This window comes from Ascaphus truei, chromosome 3 (assembly GCF_040206685.1).
Source record: "Ascaphus truei isolate aAscTru1 chromosome 3, aAscTru1.hap1, whole genome shotgun sequence".
NCBI lineage: Eukaryota > Metazoa > Chordata > Amphibia > Anura > Ascaphidae > Ascaphus > Ascaphus truei.
Window position 1 is genome coordinate 226,060,057 of NC_134485.1, and position 19,089 is coordinate 226,079,145.

General features: G+C 42.4%; 1 protein-coding gene across 3 annotated transcripts in view; it reads left to right on the forward strand.

Annotated features, from left to right (window-relative positions):
* The window catches only part of ARHGAP6 (Rho GTPase activating protein 6), a 672,820-nt gene that overhangs the window by 593,322 nt on the left and 60,409 nt on the right, over positions 1-19,089 (forward strand). For all 3 annotated transcript variants that reach the window (XM_075590252.1, XM_075590253.1, XM_075590255.1), the window contains exons 3-4: positions 9,391-9,462; positions 14,094-14,350. In XM_075590252.1, the coding sequence (XP_075446367.1) occupies positions 9,391-9,462; positions 14,094-14,350 (329 nt within the window). The remainder of the gene's footprint in view (positions 1-9,390; positions 9,463-14,093; positions 14,351-19,089) is intronic.

A 19,089-nucleotide genomic window follows, 5' to 3' on the forward strand; every position in this document is an offset into this window, starting at 1 on the left:
CGCGTGTAAGAAGTCACCGGAGCCAAGGTAAGTCTGGTTTACAGAGGCCCTGTAGCTCCCCAGGCACTTAAATTAAGTGCCTTCGGGAAGCGCGCAGGGCCTCTGTAAACCCGGAACCCCCCAACAGTCAGTCTCATGCCCCCCATGGGGATCGCGCCCCCTAGTTTGCGCACCGCTGCTTTAGAGGTTTTGGTGTTAGAATTATTTTATTGATGTGTAGTTGAGGCTTTTTTATTTCTATTATTTTGGTGGTGTTTAGGTGCTTATTTCTTTCTTTAATTGTTGTGCTTGATTGTTTTAATAGGTTGACCATTTACTGCTATACAGTAGTGGCTTATCATGCCCATATTATATGGGTATGATGTACCACTGTGTCAATCAATGGGTAGAGGGTGGGTATAGTGGCCCTTGGGTGGGTGGTTAGGCCTCCCGGTTGGTAGCAGGGGTGGGTGGATTAACCCCTTAATTACTATAGCGGTTATGATTAAGGGGTTAGGGCCATTAGATTGTATTTTTTTCATGTACTCTTGCTGGCAACGGAGGCCATGGACCTGGAGTATGCTGACAAGGACACCCTTCATGATCGCAGGTGTACGTAGAACGTTTTATTTACTTTATGCTGGCTAATGTTTGCTTTTAGAATGGGCAAATTAGCTATTATACATTTCTGTATATATATATATATATATATATATATATATATATATATATATATATATATATGTATTTTACTGTGTATTTTTGTCATGTTGGATGTAGCATTGGGCTTCTCTGTCGTCTGTTGTATATCTGGATAATAGTAATTTTGTCCATTACTGTACTGTATGTGTTGGGGGGGAGTTGTTGGGGGGTAGAGGAGGTGGGTATTAGTGTTGTGTTTTTGAATGTTTATTGTGGGTAGAGGATTGGTTAAGTTGGTATTTGGCCTTTGGTGGGTGTTTATACCTACCGGGTGGATAGCTGGAGGGGTTAACCCCTTCATTACCATAGCAGTATTAACCGCTATGGTAATGAAGAGCTTAACTCCACCCCCAACCCCCCGCAAGGCCTAAACACCCACCAATGGCCAAACACCACCTTCACCCCCGCTACCCAGAATAAACATGGCACTTGTAGTTAACCCATTCATTGCCTTAGCGGTCAGCTGCTAAAGTAATGAAGTTGCCTTTAAATGCATTTTTATTGCATGGGATTAATGCTCTGGTCTCCAGTGCTCATATTAATGGGTATCAGCTTCTTACACTCCCAGCATCAATCCGATGCAGGAAAAGAAGCATTCAGCAGGTTCTCCCCAGCTTCATGCCAACTTTTCCTGGTGTGAGGGTTTTGGAGAAAATCGCCATTCTAGAGCCGCGATTAACTTCGATAAGCTAATCGAGGCTACTAGAATTGCACGAGTTTGAAAACCTGCCGATAAGTGGCTTATCCCCTCTCACCCGGTGATGTTTTTTGGATGGGAGCATAAAATGGCGATTCTTTATCGCCCACTTATCGAGACTTTTTGAATAGCAGTAGGCATTTTGGCCGAAAAGGCCTCTAAGTGGGTTATCGAGGCTACTAGAATAAGCCCCTTTGCATTGTATTTATACCATGAGAACCTTTGCTCTCCTTGTTTTATTCAGTAGTTAAAAATAAATAAATATATATATCAATACACATACATATTCTTGAAAAATGGTTTTATGGGACATGATCAAAGTTGGTAGGAAAAGATGAAAGAGAAGGTACAGACACTTCTTCAGAGTTGTGGTACACTCATGTCATGTTGACATTTGTAGATTATGCACACACGGAAATCTTCTTGATTAAACATAGTGGTGTGCAACTACTATTTCAAATAATGGGTAAGATTTGATCACGTTGTTTTTGTGTAGAAGTTTAAAGCTCTGAAAATACTAAGCAGCTTTTTTTTTTTTTTTTTAAATTCTTAGGGGGATTATTTAACTAAGAGACAAATTAGAACATTGCATATTCCATTGTTAGTTTGGGATGAAGCTCTGTGAATACATTCCAGGATTTCTAAAACGCATTAAATAATGTTTTCCCAGATACAAATGTTAACCATAGCGCAATCAAACTAAAGATTATTTAACATTAAACTTGTTAAGCGTGTATCCTTTCTCAATATTACTTGAACCAATCTTGCCTGTACCATTATATATAAGGAAGCAAAAGTAGGTCAGAGAACAAACATCCCTGAAACTGTATCATTCTTACTTTGTTTATTATTTATTTATTTATAAAATATTTTACCAGGAAGTAATACATTGAGAGTTACCTCTCGTTTTCAAGTATGTCCTGGGCACACAGTAAAACAAATAATACATGGTTACAAGTACAGTTACATAAATGAACAGGGTATACATTATATACAAGACATTGCGTGCACAGTTATAGAAAATATACATTATGAGCGTATGAAACAGTTACAGACCAGGTTAAAATGTGAGACAGCCTTAGATTTGAAAGAACTTAAACTGGTGGTGGATGTGAGAGTCTCTGGTAGGTTGTTACAGTTTTGGGGTGCACGGTAGGAGAAGGAGGAACGTCCGGATACTTTGTTGAGCCTTGGGACCATGAACAGTCTTTTGGAGTCTGATCTCAGGTGATAAGTGCTGCAAGTGGTAGGGGTGAGGAGCTTGTTCAGGTAGCTGGGTAGCTTGCCCATGAAGAATTTAAAGGCAAGACAGGAAAGGTGAACTTTGCGCCTAGACTCTAGTGTTGACCAATCTAGGTCTTTGAGCATTTCGCAGTGATGTGTGTTGTACAGTAGTTGCATTGAAGAACAAAACGACAAATTGAATTGTAGAGGGTGTCAAGTTTGCTAAGGTGGGTTTGAGGTGCCGAGCCATATACTATGTCCCCATAGTCAATAATTGGCATTAGCATCTGCTGTGCGATACACTTTCTGACCAGGAGACTTAGGGAGGATTTGTTCCTGAAAAGTACCCCTAGTTTGGCGTAGGTCTTGGTTGTCAGGGTATCAATGTGCATCCCGAATGTTAAGTGGGAGTCAAACCATAAGCCCAGGTATTTAAAACTAGTGACAGGTGTTAGGGTGGTGTTAGCTTTGGTTCTAATCAGGAGCTCAGTCACTGGAAGCTTTACAAATTTAGTCTTGGTCCCAAATACCATTGTTACAGTCTTGTCAGTGTTTAAAATCAGTTTGTTTTGGGAAATCCAGTTTTCGAGTCTCAAAAAGTCAGACTGAAGTATGTGTTGAAGGTCAGAGAGGCTATGGCTGTGTGCATATAGGATTGTGTCATCTGCATACATGTGTATTGAGGCTTCCTTACAAGCTGTGGGAAGATCATTAATGAACACTGAGAAGAGTAGGGGCCCCAGAACAGAGCCTTGCGGGACACCACAGGTGATATCCAGGGGGTTGGAGTTAGAGCCTGAGATGGACACATGTTGGGATCTTCCTGATAGGTAGGACTGAAACCAGTTTAAAGCATGCTTCCCTATTCCAGAGCTCTGGAGTTTGTTAAGCAGGATAGCATGATCAACTGTGTCAAAAGCCTTTGCAAAATCTAGGAAACTGCACCAGTGAGTTGTCCCCGTTCCATTCCACACTGGATTTCATTGCAAACTTTTTGTGTCACTTTGTCTGACTTCACAGGGGACAATGCTGACTATGCTAGTAAAACTCTTAAAATAATAAACACATTTGAAGAGCAAACAGTTTTTTGAAAAGAGGTCCACCCAGTTGAAGGATAATAACTTATTATATTGTAATGGAGCCATAAAATTATAATAAGGATAATATTTATAGTGCTTTAGACTTCAGTTTTGTGCTATCCATTTACATGTCGTCATATTGTTTTACTGTGTTTGTGTAATGTGGACCCTATGACATGTTTATTCACAATTGTTTTTTTTTTGTTGATAAATCATATGCTTTGCAAACAAAATCCTGGAGTTGTGTTTTGTAAAACTATACGTGTTTTGTATTATGCTGTACTTGTGTAAGTGGTTTTGTGATGCTAAACATTGTGTAGTGTACTGTATAGTTATACAGTTATGTTAAGTAGTTCCGTTAAACATGATTTTATATTATATTTCTACAGTATTTAAAAAAATTATATAATTGTAAATTAATGCATAGTGCTATGCCAAAAATGGAGCTGTCTGAATATTTATTTTTCAATTGCTTTTTTGAGTGTGCATGTTTTGTACCAAATAATGTAATTACAGCATAATAAACCTACAACGTGACTTGTCTTTTGTTTTCTCAGCTTTTCAAATATGTGTTGCCTTTGAAAACAATGTATTAATTCAACATCTCGATGACAGGATCTCCCTCTGAAATGTAGTAGAGTAGCTGACTCCAAGTTTTTGGAGGGTTTTCTACTTGACTCATGAACATATTTAGAAGAGGGAACAAAACATGTTTAAGGAATGACTTCCCTGAGATTTATGAAGTTTAAAGAAATAGCACATTCTCGAATGCAGTATTTGGCCCATTACATCAATACAAAATATTATACGCAGAACAAACACAATTTAGACAATGCACATTTGGGAATAGAATTTATTTAAAGGTCAATTTAAAAATGCTACAAGATGTACCATAAGTGAAAACATTGTGGGAAGCTTTCGCTGCTTTGTGACGACTTTCTATTTCATGCCAAAAACTCCCCAGCAAAACAAATGAGTTAGCGATTAACTCAGGAAACAAAGCAAAAAATACACGAGGTGCCTGTACTGTATAAAAAATGTGTCAGGAGAACAAGATTGCCATACTGTACATAGGAAATAAATTCATGTTTCAATTGATAATCTGATAGCATATTTACAGAATGTCAAATTCCTCTTCCTTGTATATATATCTTGGAGCCTCTGTTTAAAGCTGCAGTTCAGTCAATATCCTGCATGTGTGTTTTTTTTAATAAATCAGTTCTGTAGTAACAAAAAAATACTTTTAGCATTTTCTGTTTTTAAAAAAACAACTTTGAAAGACCAATTTTCTTGTATTCTATTTTAACAACCATTTGCTAAGGCACTGCCCCTTCATGTCCTGTCACAAGCTCTGGCACACCCATTTGTCAGCCCTGCCCTCCCTCTAGCACTTGTCAGTGCAGGAATGCTCATGAATATTCATGAGCTTCCACTGCCAGTCAAGCAGATTATAAACAAATCCCAGCTTTTAATGTCACCAAATTTCGACCTATCAATACATGAAAAACGAATTGACCTGCAGCTATACAGTTCTTTAGCTAATTAGAGATTGCACACATAAAACTATTAAAGTAAAAAAAAAATGTAAAAAAAAAAAAAAAAAAAAAACTGAACTGCAGCTTTAAATGCACAGGAGAACTTCTTTGGATACACTGACTCATTTTAGATCCAAATTGTGTCATATTTAAAAAAACTTGCTGTTCTTGATACATGTCAAGTGCAAATTTCTAAACAAAAAGTCAGCGCCAGCTCAAATCTGGCAGATTTTCATCAAAGTACTTTTTATTTATTAGCTTTTAAGACCGTATAGTAAAAACACAAAGTATTGTACACATAATAATGAGGTTAAAGGAAACATCAAAACATGTTAGTGGCTGAATCCCTTTATGGGGGTCCATGTTAAAAAGAAAATGAAGTACAAGCTGACACTGGCTTCTCATTTGCATGTAATTTCCCAGAATCCCTAGCTGTAGTGGAAACTTTGTATGCTCAGAGATAATGGCGTGCGGCACTGCAGACCGTGGCAGATTAAAAAAATATGTTGTCCTTAGGCACTCATCTGATGCCGCCCTCTGCCTTCAGCATCATTTCATGCCATGCCGTCCCATTGCCATGGCAACACACCATAATCTGCGCGTCTTGGCCACACTTGCGGCCAGGCAGCGTCCATTGTGCATGCGCACAAGTGGATAGGATTGCTAGGTGTTCGGTATTGAACTGGACTGTCCTGTATTTGGATACTCTGTCCAGTAAAAAATACTAGATGTGTGTGTCCGGTATTTTCCTTCCTGGACATAGTGACCTGACGCACTTTTCACCATTGAGTCCAGTATTTTTGGAGAAGCCACCTGGCAACCCTACAAGTGGTTGGCAAGCGCCGATGTATGTCGCCCCAAAATGTTGACGCTTTAGGCCCGGGCCTAAATGGGAAATGTGCTCACAAGTGATGTTTTTATTTTTTGAGTTAGGAATATTACCTATTATTATCTTGAATAGATTGATTACTGCATCACAATGCTATGTATTTTTCCAAAATATTAGCAATAAATAGTGTGAAATCGTTTTTTTTTCTTTTTAAACAGACTCTTGGATTTTTAAGTGTCTGTGCAAAAGAGTGTACAGTGATCATAAGCAGAGAAAAATAAATAAAATGACCGGTTAAAGCAATAACATTAATCGTCTAAAATGCAAATCTCTGCAAAAAAAAAAAACTGTATGTACTGTAATGCACTTTCCCCCACCCCCTGGGAGATATAGCAGCTACTGTGTGTGTGGTACATTACCTGCGTCTTGCAGGAGGCCTGAACCTCCGCTGCTGGGAACCTGGGGTGTACATGACCAGTCTGGTGATGGCGCCTCCACTTGCGCAGGATCCTAACAGTGTTGGATAACCCCGTGCAGGACAATATATAAGTAATACACACTGGTATAGTATGTAACAGTGTTTCCCCCCTCTCTGAGAGATTCTGCCATTACACAATGTGGTGCATACCTGATGGGTCACAGTAAATCTGAGCTTCCCGTATTGTTGTAGGGGAGAACAGGACTGGTTTCTGGGGTAGTAACTAATTCTCATGGTGACAGCGCCTCCATCTCTTGCAGCCACCAGGGATGTGGGGATAATCCCTGCAGGAGAACATACTTCCCCTCCCCCTAATAGATTGTAGGCTCAGGCAGGAAGATATCTTTGAACAGGATCACTTTATTTGGTTACACTGCAGATGATCAGCATCCACAGCCTCAGACAGTTCTTGGGGCTTCACCCTCAGAATGTACCCCGGACCTCCACTCCAGGCCAAGGGACCCTGAAGCCGTCCTTGCTCTTCCCTTACTCCCTGGTGGAGTAAGGGGTATAGTCTCCCATCCACTCCCCTAGGGGAGGCAATACAGATTGGCAGATCCCTGCACAATTGTTATGGGTAGACCAGCCTCTCTTAAGCAGGTAGAGGCACTGACTAAATTTAGCAGTGCAGCTCCTTAAGTACAAGGGAAGTATGTACCAGGTCTGAATCCAGTGATTGGACACACACAGACCTAGTCCCACCGCCTCCCCTGTCAATCAAAAGCTACTGTGAGTGGAAAACCCATGATAACTCCTGCAATCCTGTTCTTACCAGGGCTTACTGCCATGACGGGGCAGACTGGTAGCCAAGGAAACCAGTCCTGGCTACAAGTATAACAAGTTTTACTGAATGTGTAATGATAATACAGAACCACTCAGGCCTCGCAGGGCCGTGCCCCCAACACCGTGTCCACACCGTGGTCGGGTTTACCCCAAAGTACGGACGGGCCCATAGGCACCCAACCACTCTGGGGTCCATAGTGTCAACCCACCCAAAGTGTGTGTGACAGCGCTGCCCACACCCGCGTGTTACTGTTGGTGCACTTGTGGAATGTTGGTGTACCTTCCGGGCGCTCCAGCACCTGATATCACCGACTGAAGATAAGGGATCCGCTGATTCAGCGACATTGTCCGCGGTGGCGTCCGCCTCCACGTGGGGTGAATTTCGGCGTGGATAATATCACCATGTAGGTAGTCTATGTGCCTTGCGGTGGTGGTCTGGTCCCAGACAACAGGCTGCAACTACTGCGCAGCGTCCTTCTGTGTCCCTGACACTCTGAATGCTAAATGGGGCAATGTCCCTGTCTAAGAGCCTGTACATGTAGCAGCCACAAACTGACAGGGGAGTCGGGGCCTAATAAGGGGTCTCTGGCCCAGTGCAAGGGCCTACTGACACCCTGCACCTACACCCTTACCCTCTGATGTCCCAGCTCCGACTGCCGTGAATGCAGCGCGCCAAATGTATCTATCCTGGCCGCAGGGGATTGCTGCAGCCCGATTTGACTGTTTTGTGCAATGTGATCTAGCAGCCCCAGTGGCTGCTGGGTGTTGTAGTCCCCGCGGAGCCCATGGGTGTTTATGGCCACTGCATGTCCTTGCTACTGTGCATGCGTAGGGTGAAGCAAGATGGCCACCACAACATTGAACTTGCACTGCGCATGTGCGGCCACAATGAATGCATTGAGAGGGGTGTGACGGTAGGGGGTAGCCGGTCTTCATAATAAAGTTGAAGTACGGCTGGCTACCCCTAAAAAACGTGCGTTAAGAGCTGAGTGTCAGCTCTTGGGTGTAGCAATGCACCCTGTTATGTTTCCCTGTACCTTTGTTCCCATTATACTGTCCCCTGCAGGGTTATAACCTAGGGATGCCATGCACTGTACAGTACATGCAAGAAAGGACCAAAACGGCTTCTAACTCTTCTTTGCTTAGAATTGAAGCCAGTAGGGATTGTCAGCCACATCAGACTTGAATTACCCCCTAAGTGATAATTGACAAGCCACAGGTACTATATATATTGTAGCGGACGATAATGTAGTACAATTCCCACATTATGACCCTATGTCAGCTCTTCGTTTCTTTTTCTATTTTTGTGTCAATCTGTAAATGAGCCGTGCCCCACACCCCTCCCACACTCATTTTTTTAATTTCCCCCTTCCCTTTTTTTTTTTTTTTACATGGGTAGGAAGCAGGGGGTTCTATGGCTGAAAGCCCTTAATTTCCAGAGATACTGACTGGGGAAGCTGCTGCCAGTGGCATCCCCTCCGGGGTTTCCTATTGGCCCGCTTACTGCACGGATTTATATAGTAGGTAGTAACCCAAGGAGGCACCTTCCCCCATACGTATCTGAGGAACCAGGGGTTCCCCAACGGTGAAATAAACACAGTTCCTGGAACCCCGCTGCCTCTTACACACACACACACACACACACACACACACACACACACACACAAACACACACACAAACACACACACACACACACACACACACACACACACACACACACACACACATCAAGGGGCTGCTCTTTTAAAGCAGCAGTCCAAGTTGCCGTTTTTTTTTGTTTACATTGAATTTTTTTACACTTACATTAATGCATCTTATATAAAATCTAAGCTTTCTTCTTTCTTCGTGCTCACTCCAACATTTTTCCTCTATATGTAACAATTTTCTTATAAATCCACACTAACCATTTATCTGTGATGCAGTCTACATTTAAATCAACTGAGATTATTTCCCAAGATCTTATAGTTCTGAAGATGATCATGTATTTAGGTTTTGTGAAAAAAAAAAAATCCTGTACAGATTTATGTATAGTGAGCATCAGAAATCAGTGGCATTTGTAAAACATTGATTATTGATTTTGCAGATGGACAGAAGAGAAAGAAGTCATTGAGGAAGAAACTGGACTCATTAGGGAAGGAGAAAAACAAAGACAAAGGTAAATAGAAGAGATCCATGTGATTTATTACTTACTCGTAGTAAAAGCGCACACCTTGAGGACAGCTACAGTATTTGTGGGGCATCTTAATGTGTTTTCAACAGCAATGCTGATAGTTGTCTACTGTACAAAGCAGGCCACAATAGGACTATGATGAAGTGAAAAAGGCCGTCAATTGCTAAAGACTGTAAACACTCAAGATAACACATGTCACATACAGGTGCGCCGACGAGTATTCTAAAACTTGCCTTAAACTTGTCTTGGAAAATCTGGGGCTATCACCTACAGAGGCTAATGGGCCATCGGATTAACACAGCAGGGGTTCCTGGCAGTCCCATTCAGTTTGAATGGGACTGCCTGGGACCCCCGCTATTAATCCGATGGGCCATTAGTCTGTCTGCAGAAATGTCACTGAAATGTTGCAGCATGTACCCAGCGTGTAACTGGGTCTTGTTGGTGATTGCCCCAGATTTGTTTTAGAATACTCGTCGGCACTACAGTAGGTCTAAAAAAACATGAACAGCGGCATAATTGATGTTGAAGCAACATATTTATTAATGAAATCTTTTACCAATAAGTAATACTGTGAGAGTTACCGCTCATTTTCTATATGTCCTGGGAACAAATGCCACTACATGGTTACATTGAATGAATAGAAAAATTCACCCGGCGCTCAAGCAGTGAAAAACATATACGTGTGAGTGATATATATAGTGCACACCCAAAATGATAGTAATAATAATAAACAAAATACTTATTTGAACCCGATGACAGCGTCTCAACCCAAAATGAACCTCTCTCCTTGGTTCTTGTCACAGAATTAATTCAGGAAGTCAACGGTAATGCATAAAAAAAAGAGAACACAAAATAGTGCAATCCTGTATAAACACTTCGTTGTAGGGGCATGGAGCATGAAATAGGTAGAAACTGTTCAGAGGATGTACACTCACAATTTCTATAGAAACTACAGGGGTTGAACGCCCAGAGCAGGGTTAGGAGATATCCCAGTAGATTCAGTGCGGAGCCTCAGATGCAGAGTGTTGCACAGCCTCACAGGGATTCTCACGTGTACCCCACAAGAAAAGGGATGAAGACAAAATGGTGTAGGAAAATAACATATATTGGATACACACTCGCAATGGTTAGGTGATGTCAACTCACATTCTAACCCTCGTCACGGGTAATGTACGATAAGGCTGCTGGCTAAGTGTCCCGGTGATATCACACGGTAATGTGAGTTAACATCACCTAACCATTGCGAGTGCCCAGCCATGCAGCCATCTTTGATTTTACTTTAATTTTACCAGCGCCTGCGAAGGTGAGTATCTTCGGAGCTGCCGATTCTCAGGAACTAAGAATAGCACTGTTCAGCTCCAGGGATCCCCAAGTTCCAATTCTGTGTAAAAATGATTGCAAAAATTGAAGGATTGCTGCACTAAAATATTGTGACAACAAATATCTTTCTGAAAATGCAATCGGTAGACTTACTGGCCTCCATATGGATGCAGTAGACACCAGTTCTTTGTTCTTACATACCCCTCCTCCCTAGTGCACCAACTATACTTCCCCCATCTAGGAGTGCTGGTACCTTCTTTGATTTTGTTTCTATACTGTAACACAGTTTATTGGACAGATCTATAAAGTATTCTTGGATGTTGTAAACGAACATTCCAGTCTTCAAGTCCCTTCTTTTTAGGTGGATGACCTCTTGTGTTTAACAGTAGTCCAGATTGTGCTCTTACTTGGGTTGGGTTTCACCTCAATACCATTCTTAACGTTCTATTATTCATATAGCTCCTGGTAACTGAGCAACTCAACATTTGCTAATTTGTGATCATCTCCCTGTTGAAAATATGAGTGACATAATATAAATAAATAATGATTGACTGCACATTTCCAACTCCCTGAGGCATCTTTAAAGGAAGACCTGCAAAACATTATTGTGTAACTATGACAGCTGTTTTGCATTCTATAACAATAATAGTGTTTAATACCAAACTAATACAGTGGGAACGCACTATCTTCATGGTTATTACAGTGAGTTAAAAGGTGGCGATGAATACCAGACTTGACCAGTTTGTGTGGTTTTGTTGCTAACTTGAGCAAACAAAATAGTATTGGAAGGCTGTGAGAAAATGGTGATCGTTATTATTGGTATTCATTTTTAAAGTTACAGGGGAGTACAGTATGCTTGCGCCTTTAAATATACAGTGCCTGAAATCTTTTGTGTGGAATGGGAAAAGTCAGTAATGAAAACTGTTAATTAGAGTACACTTCATTGTCTTTAAAACAAAAAAAACTTCGTTTGTAAAACATCAGCCAGTGAAAAAGTGGCCTAAAGATGACAATTTCCACATATCATTCATTAGTGTCATGGAAATAAGAGGAGTGAGACTCTTTCAAATACATAACTGTGCAATGGGTGAAGATAGAAGATAGATTCCGCAGTAACACTTCAAGCAAGATAATAATCTGCCCTTTTGCTAATTTCAGTCTAGGCGTAAACCTGCCTTGAAGTAACTCTTTTATATATGTAGCCCCGTAACTCAGGGACCTACCCGTGCTGCTGTCACCTGTTTGGCTACCAGAAGGTCTAAGCCTCGGTGTAGCGCCTCCACCGTCGAGGGATCCCAGTGTAGTGGGAGGAGCCCCTCACCGGAACCAATATACACAGTAATTGCACGCAGGTATATTATAACAGTATTTACTGAACACATATAATACACGGCAAGCATAACAAGGCCATGCACCCACACAATAACACCTCCCGGGTGGAACCCCCAAAGTACTGGTGTGCCTGGGCACTTAACCCCTTAGTGTCCACAGACTAGTCCCTCCCCAAAGAGCAGGTGTGAGATAGTGTGTTTGGCCATTGGTGCAAGTGAATAATACTTCCTTGGTGTCAGTCTAGACCAGGTAAACAAGTAATGGACTCCATGGATCCGCGACATGTTCCTGCCCCGCGATCGACCGGATCCTCTGCTGCGCTGATCCGTAGGCGGTTGCCTCAGGAAGGGCCTATCCCTTTAAAATAGTCTCTGACAATATGGCCTGAATATGGTCCCAAACCGTAGGCTGTACTTCACCTCTTGTGTAGTGTTGTGCTGCTGATGTCTCTCACTGACACGCTATGGGGGGTGGGTTCCTATCTAAGGCCTTTCTCTGTAGCATACACAAGCTACAGTGAGTCGGGGGATCTATATTGGACCTGTGGGGGAATCTGACCTAGTCCAGTGATACACTGCTCCCTGGACATTACCTTCACCCTCTCCGTCCTGCTTCCGACTGGAGTGGTCCCTGCATTCGTGCCAAATACCTCTCTTCCCTGGCCGTGAATCCAGCAACCCTATTGGATAACACTGCACACCTGATCGGGGCACCCCAGGGGATCCTGGTATATATAGTTCCCCTGCAGAGCATTACAGAACATGGCCGCCGCAGATCTGCCGCACTGCGCATGCGCCCTGCTCTCTAATTGCTGCCAGAGGGTTGGGGCCCTTCTGCCCATGCGCGCCTAACTGTCATGGAAACCCCCACTAGCCGGGTGCACCGCAAAGCTCCCTCTCCTTCCACGCCCGCCGCCCTGCAGGTGTCCCCAACAGCCGCATGCCGCACCGGCAGCACCCGATTGCTCCCGCTGCCATCCCTGTAGTCGCCCCCCCTCCCGCAGCACGGAGGTACGAGGGGGGACCTGGCTACATATATAGTGCATATACAGCCACATTGCCACATGGCATCTTAAAGCAGCAGTACAAGCTGCCTTTTTTTTTTTTTGAAAATGTTTCCCCTTTAATATGTGTATCATTACAATTCACACAATAATTAATTAGCTACGGTGCTGATTGATCTGTTCTCCTGTGGTCGATCGGCGAAGATTCGGCTGGGGAGTTAACTAAATGACTGCAGGAGTATTCTGCAATCAGTGTGACTTTGTAAATGGTTGCTATAGAAACAAAAAAAAGACGTATTACATTATAATACATTAAAAATGTAATTCAGAGTTGTTTAAAAATAAATGCTACTGCTGCGGCACAGTTTATTCGAGCATTTGCCCGTTCTGTGCCGCAGCAGTAGCCTGGCGCGCGCCCGAGAGTGACGGGCGCACGCCGAAGCAGCGGAAGAGCGCCCTCCGATCGGGGCGCTCTCCCTACCGCTGCCGGGTCCGCCGGGTCCCCCGGAACCCCCTGCCGCTGTCCCGCGATTGCGGGACACCAGGGCTCCCTCGGGGAGCCCCTGGACGCGCGTGCAGGGGGCGCACGCTCCCGAAGACGCGTGACCGCGCGTCTATGACGCGCGGCACGCCGAGGGGCGGCCACTAGCAAGCCGGGAAATCTCCCGGCTTGCGGATCTGGCCGCAGTGTAATAAACTGTGTCGCCAGTGTATAAGTATTTTCTCTTAGTACAGAACTTATTTATTAAAAAAACACACACGTAGGATATTGCTTCGTCTGCAGCTTTAAAATCTTTTAAAAAGTGATACCGTAGTTGTAGGGACAGATTGTGCGCAAATCCTACCTCAGCAATGTCTCCAGAGGATGAAGTTCTTACATTAAATGGGTGTAAATGATGCATGGCTATTTTGCTGTGCTGATTTGTTTATTTTTTGTTGGTTTTTTTTCATTCTGTTATAGAATTCTTACCACAGGCATTTGGAATGACATTATCACAAGTAATTGCCAATGACAGAGCACACAAGTTAAAGCAAGATTCTCAAAGAGAAGAGCAGAAAGAAGTCTCTGACTTTGTAGCCTCTATTCTACCATTTGGAACAAAGAGACAGAACAAAGAACTCTCAAGTAGTAATTCATCTCTAAGCTCGACATCAGAGACACCAAATGAATCCACATCACCTAATACACCAGAAGCAGCACCTCGGGCAAGGAGAAGGGTAAGCTCATGTTTTACCCAAAGGCATATATTGGGATATATGTTAATATACTGTATACAGTAATAACCACGTGGTACCTACATAAGTCTCACTGCTACTGTGTATTTCTAATAATTTAGTTATCATTCATATGCAGCATACACAAATGTGGCTTTGTACAGAAATAAAGCAGGAATTTTACATACAGGGCTTTGAAAATCAGTAAGCTGGAATAGAGAACTGAATTCAATCATAATTTCATATACATCAAATATATGAGCATACAAGGAGCATGCCTCATACCCAAATATTCAAGTGAGTTACCTTTCTCCTAGGAGAAAAAGCATTGAGCAGTGTATGTGAATATCTTCTGTTATGTAAACACAACCTTTTCACGTTGTCTGCAACAGAAAGTATGATATGCCTTTTTGCAGATGATGCACAGATATGAAACAGGGTGACACTCCAGGTAGGTACATTAGAGGAATGGTCATGAGTGTAGCAACTATAATTTAATGACAAGAAATGCAAAATAATGTATTTGGGTCACAAAACCCCAATCGCAGAGTACAGGATGGATAGCACTATAATGTCAAAGGTTAAAGACCTGAGGGTCATTACATGTGTAGCGCACTTCCCCCCAACCTATGGACGATAAGGCGGCTACGGTGTGTGTCGTGCGTTACCTGTGGCTCACAGAAGGCCTGAACCTTTGCCTCTAGGAGCCTGGGGTGTACCTGATTCTTATGGTGACAGCGCCTCCACCTGCAAGGGATCCCGACATGGCGGAATGAACCCTTACAGGAACAATACTAATAATACACGCACACAAATATATGCTAACAAACTTTACTGAACACAATAATATTGGTACCATTTACCCCACAGTGATATAGCCCCCAACCTGATACCAACAGTGAGTGTCCCCAGAGTACATTGGGTGCCAGGCACCAATTCCCTGATGTCCTTTCCCAATGTCAAGGCCCACCCAAAGTGTTGGAGATAGCGCTATCCCGTGGAGTGTTGGTGCACTTAGTTAGGTACCTGCCCGGGGCTCCAGCACCCAGGTAATGCAGAATAACAAAGATGCTTCGTCTGATCCAATGTTGTCATCCGCGATGGCATCTGCCTCTGCCTCTGCGGGGGGTTAATTCCGGCGTGGATAGTATCACCTTACCGTCTTTATTATGTGTCTGGTCCCAGAACACAGGCCGCAGTCACTGCGTGGTGTCTCACCAGTGCTGTACCTGACTATATGCAGCTACTGGGGAGAGGACCCTGACTATGGGCTTCCGTATAGCATCCACAAGCTACAGTGAGTCAGGGCCTAATGGGGAAGATCTGGCATAGTCCAGAGGAGCAGTGCTCCCTTGACACTACCTGCTCCTCAGAGGTCCCTCTTCCAACTGGTGTGGTCCCAGACGCTCCAAATGTATCAATAGTCCAACAGGGGAGATCCTCGCAGCCCGATTGGCCTGCCCTTTACACCTGACTACTTGCCCCTGTGCACTATGGGGCTTGTAGTCCCCGCAAATCCCTATCTCCCTAATGGCTGCATCGCGCTATTGCATTGCGCATGCGCCACTTGGTAATGGCCACCGGGCTCCCTTTGCGCATGCGCAAACCTCCGCAAATGCCCCGTCTCTCACAAAATAGCGACACCCTATTACGGACGCCACCGGAGCCTCCGGCGAGCCCGTCGCCAGCTCACACCTGTTCGCTACGCTACCTGCTTGCTCACAGAGGTAAGCGGGGGATCGAAGCGGGAAACCCAGGCCACACATGTATATCAACTGACATAAAAGTAGGGAAGAAATGGAGAAAGCCTGGAGGATGTGAGGTTGTACTGTGTACAGTTCTGAAGACATAAAGACATAACAATAATTAGTGGCTGTACAAAGAAAAGCTACTAAAATTGTGCCTAGTTCACTAATATAATTGGGAAACAACAAGTGCTAGAACATATACTGAAGCTGGAGGGTAGAAGGCTCAGGTGAGGAAGTGCTTTTTTTTTTTTTTTAACAGTAAAATCATGGGATATACTAAATATAAAAGAAACCAAATTATATATATATTATATATAATAAGTAAGAAATAAAACACCAATAAAGTGCTATTGTGCTTAAATATATAAACACGTGCAAATAAGTAGCAATGGTAAATACAATACATGATATAATAAAGTATGTATGTATGTATATATATATATATATATATATATATATATCAATAAAGTAAGGTGTAATTGTATAGCAAAGGATATAGCATTTATTTAATAATGCAAAAAAGCTCTGTCTGCAAAGTACCAGGAAAAAGAGAAATGAACTAAAACAAGCTAATTAAACTATAGTGTTGTTGTCTAGATTTTCATTCAAACCATCTGGAAATAGACAATTTAACTTGAAAATCCAGAAGGTTTCTCTTCTACAAAAGGAGTCTGAACCTATCACTTCCTGAGACTGATTGGAGGATATGTTCAAGTCCCATGATCTTAATACCTTCAGGATTTTTATTGTGGTAGTTCAGGAAATGTATGGGAACACTATAACTAGTAATACTATAATGGTATGTTTATTGGGAGGGGGGGAGGTTAGTCTGTGTGATCGGGGAGGAGGAAATTAGTGTTATGGGGGGATTGAGGGTGCAGGATTTTGTGAGAGGGGGTAATTGAGTGATAGCGGGTAATTGAGTGATAGCGGAGAAAGAGGAGGGAAGGGGTGTAACAGAGGGAGGAGAAGAGTGAACGACACAGGGGGGAGATAAATACAGGTGTGAAAGGGGAGCGCTTGCAAGGCTGCTGACATATGGGAGGAGGGTTGCGACATGGGGGGGGGGGGGACCCAGGGCGAAGCTCTAGTCCTGGGCCCCAGGAAATCTGTCAGCGGCCCTGTACATACACACTGAAGGCAGTGACTTTGATAACGACACTGAGTTTGAAGCAGGGGAGCCTGGTTCAATTCCTGGTGTCAGCACCTTGTGACCTTGGGCAAGTCACTTTATCTCCCTGTGCCTCAGTCATCTGGGCAGGCACTGAGTCTCTATACTGCACTATACTGTAATCGTGAAGTGCGTTGAGTTCACTTTGGAGAAAGGTTCTATATGAAATAAAGTTAAGTAAATACATATTACTCTATTATTTATTAAATGTTTTACCAGGAAGTAATGCATTGAGAGTTACTTCTCGTTTTCAAGTATGTCCTGGGCACAGAGTTAAGATGACAAATAATACATGGTTACAAATACAAAGTTACATAAGTGAACAGGGTATACATTATATACAAGACATAGCATGCACCGTTAGAGATAGTATATATTATAGGCGTATGTAATAGTTACAGACCAGATTAAAATGTGAGACAGCCTTAGTTTTGAAAGAACTTGGACTTGTGGTGGCTTTGAGAGTCTCCGGTAGGTTGTTCCAGTTTTGGGGTGCACGGTAAGAGAAGGAGGAGAGACCAGATACTTTGCTGAACCTTGGGACCATGAACAGTCTTTTGGACTGAACCATCACGAGTGCTAGTACTAGGGCCCTACCTCTCAGTGAGTGCAGCCATTTTGTGTGGGTGTGTGCTGTTCTTACTTATGTTTGTGATCACAGAGGATGTGTTCTATTTTATTTACAAAAGCAAAAACAAATTAACATGGTCATAACTATAGCAGCAAAAGTATTATAAAATGTCATAAGACACCTTCATATACATAATTTAAATAAGCATAGGTACCAATAAAGTGACCTGTTAGTTACCTTCCTCCAGCTTTCCAGATAGACCCCTTCCCCAAACCACCCATGTGTGAAAATAAGCCTGTGTGGAGCACCACAAATACTCAGAGGCTGCAACATTGTAAGCGGTGCTATTTCATAAGACACTGTGTGGCCAATTCACTTCAATTGGTCTGTAAGGTGTCCTCAATGCAAGAATGGGTCTTATGAAGCAGCGCTGCTTAGTGAATATGGGCCTAAATGTTTAAAAATGCCACCACCCATAGAAGATACCACGAGTTAATAGAAAAAAATGCTGAATACATTTTGTGCCACAATTAGTGCTTCATCACAGGTGATGGATAATTACCCTGGTCACGCAGAACAAGTTGTGCACTAATTAGTTGTTTTGTTAGTTTGGGAAATATCAGTGGTCATGGATTAATTTAGTTAAACTTTTTCCTGTAAAATGACTTTCCTCTCTCCTGATTTTGTATGTATAATATATTGAAACAATAGAATAATAAAACTTGAGGCAGTGCAGATGTCAGATTTTATTTACTCCAATACTTGATAGAAAGCAGAATGTAATCTCAGATGTTATGTTCATGGTTAAGTGTTTTTGTTAATTACAAACTTCATAAACATAAGTTTTGGCCAACTATATAAGAAGGTTACGTTTTTAAGATTGTAATTAACAATTTGACTTTCTGTTAGTAAAATTTACTTGGAAACTAAAATTTAAATGTAAACTAAGCTTCATCACGATACTTGCCCAATAGTTTAATAAGCATAGAAACATAAAGCTATGGAAACTGCAAAGAGTTCTATCTTTATGAAAAAAATTCTACATATTTAAAAGACATTCTCTGTATCCAATTGTAGATCTCCCCCAAACTCAAAAGGACATCACAGGTGTTTATGTGGAACACAATATATATATATATTTTTTTTAACAAGTGAACTCCTAATTTGTGCAACACATTGTTTGCTTCATACGTTTCTTGGGTTTTTAATTTCCTCACAAACAAACCACAAAGCTATTCTGAGTTCCAGATCA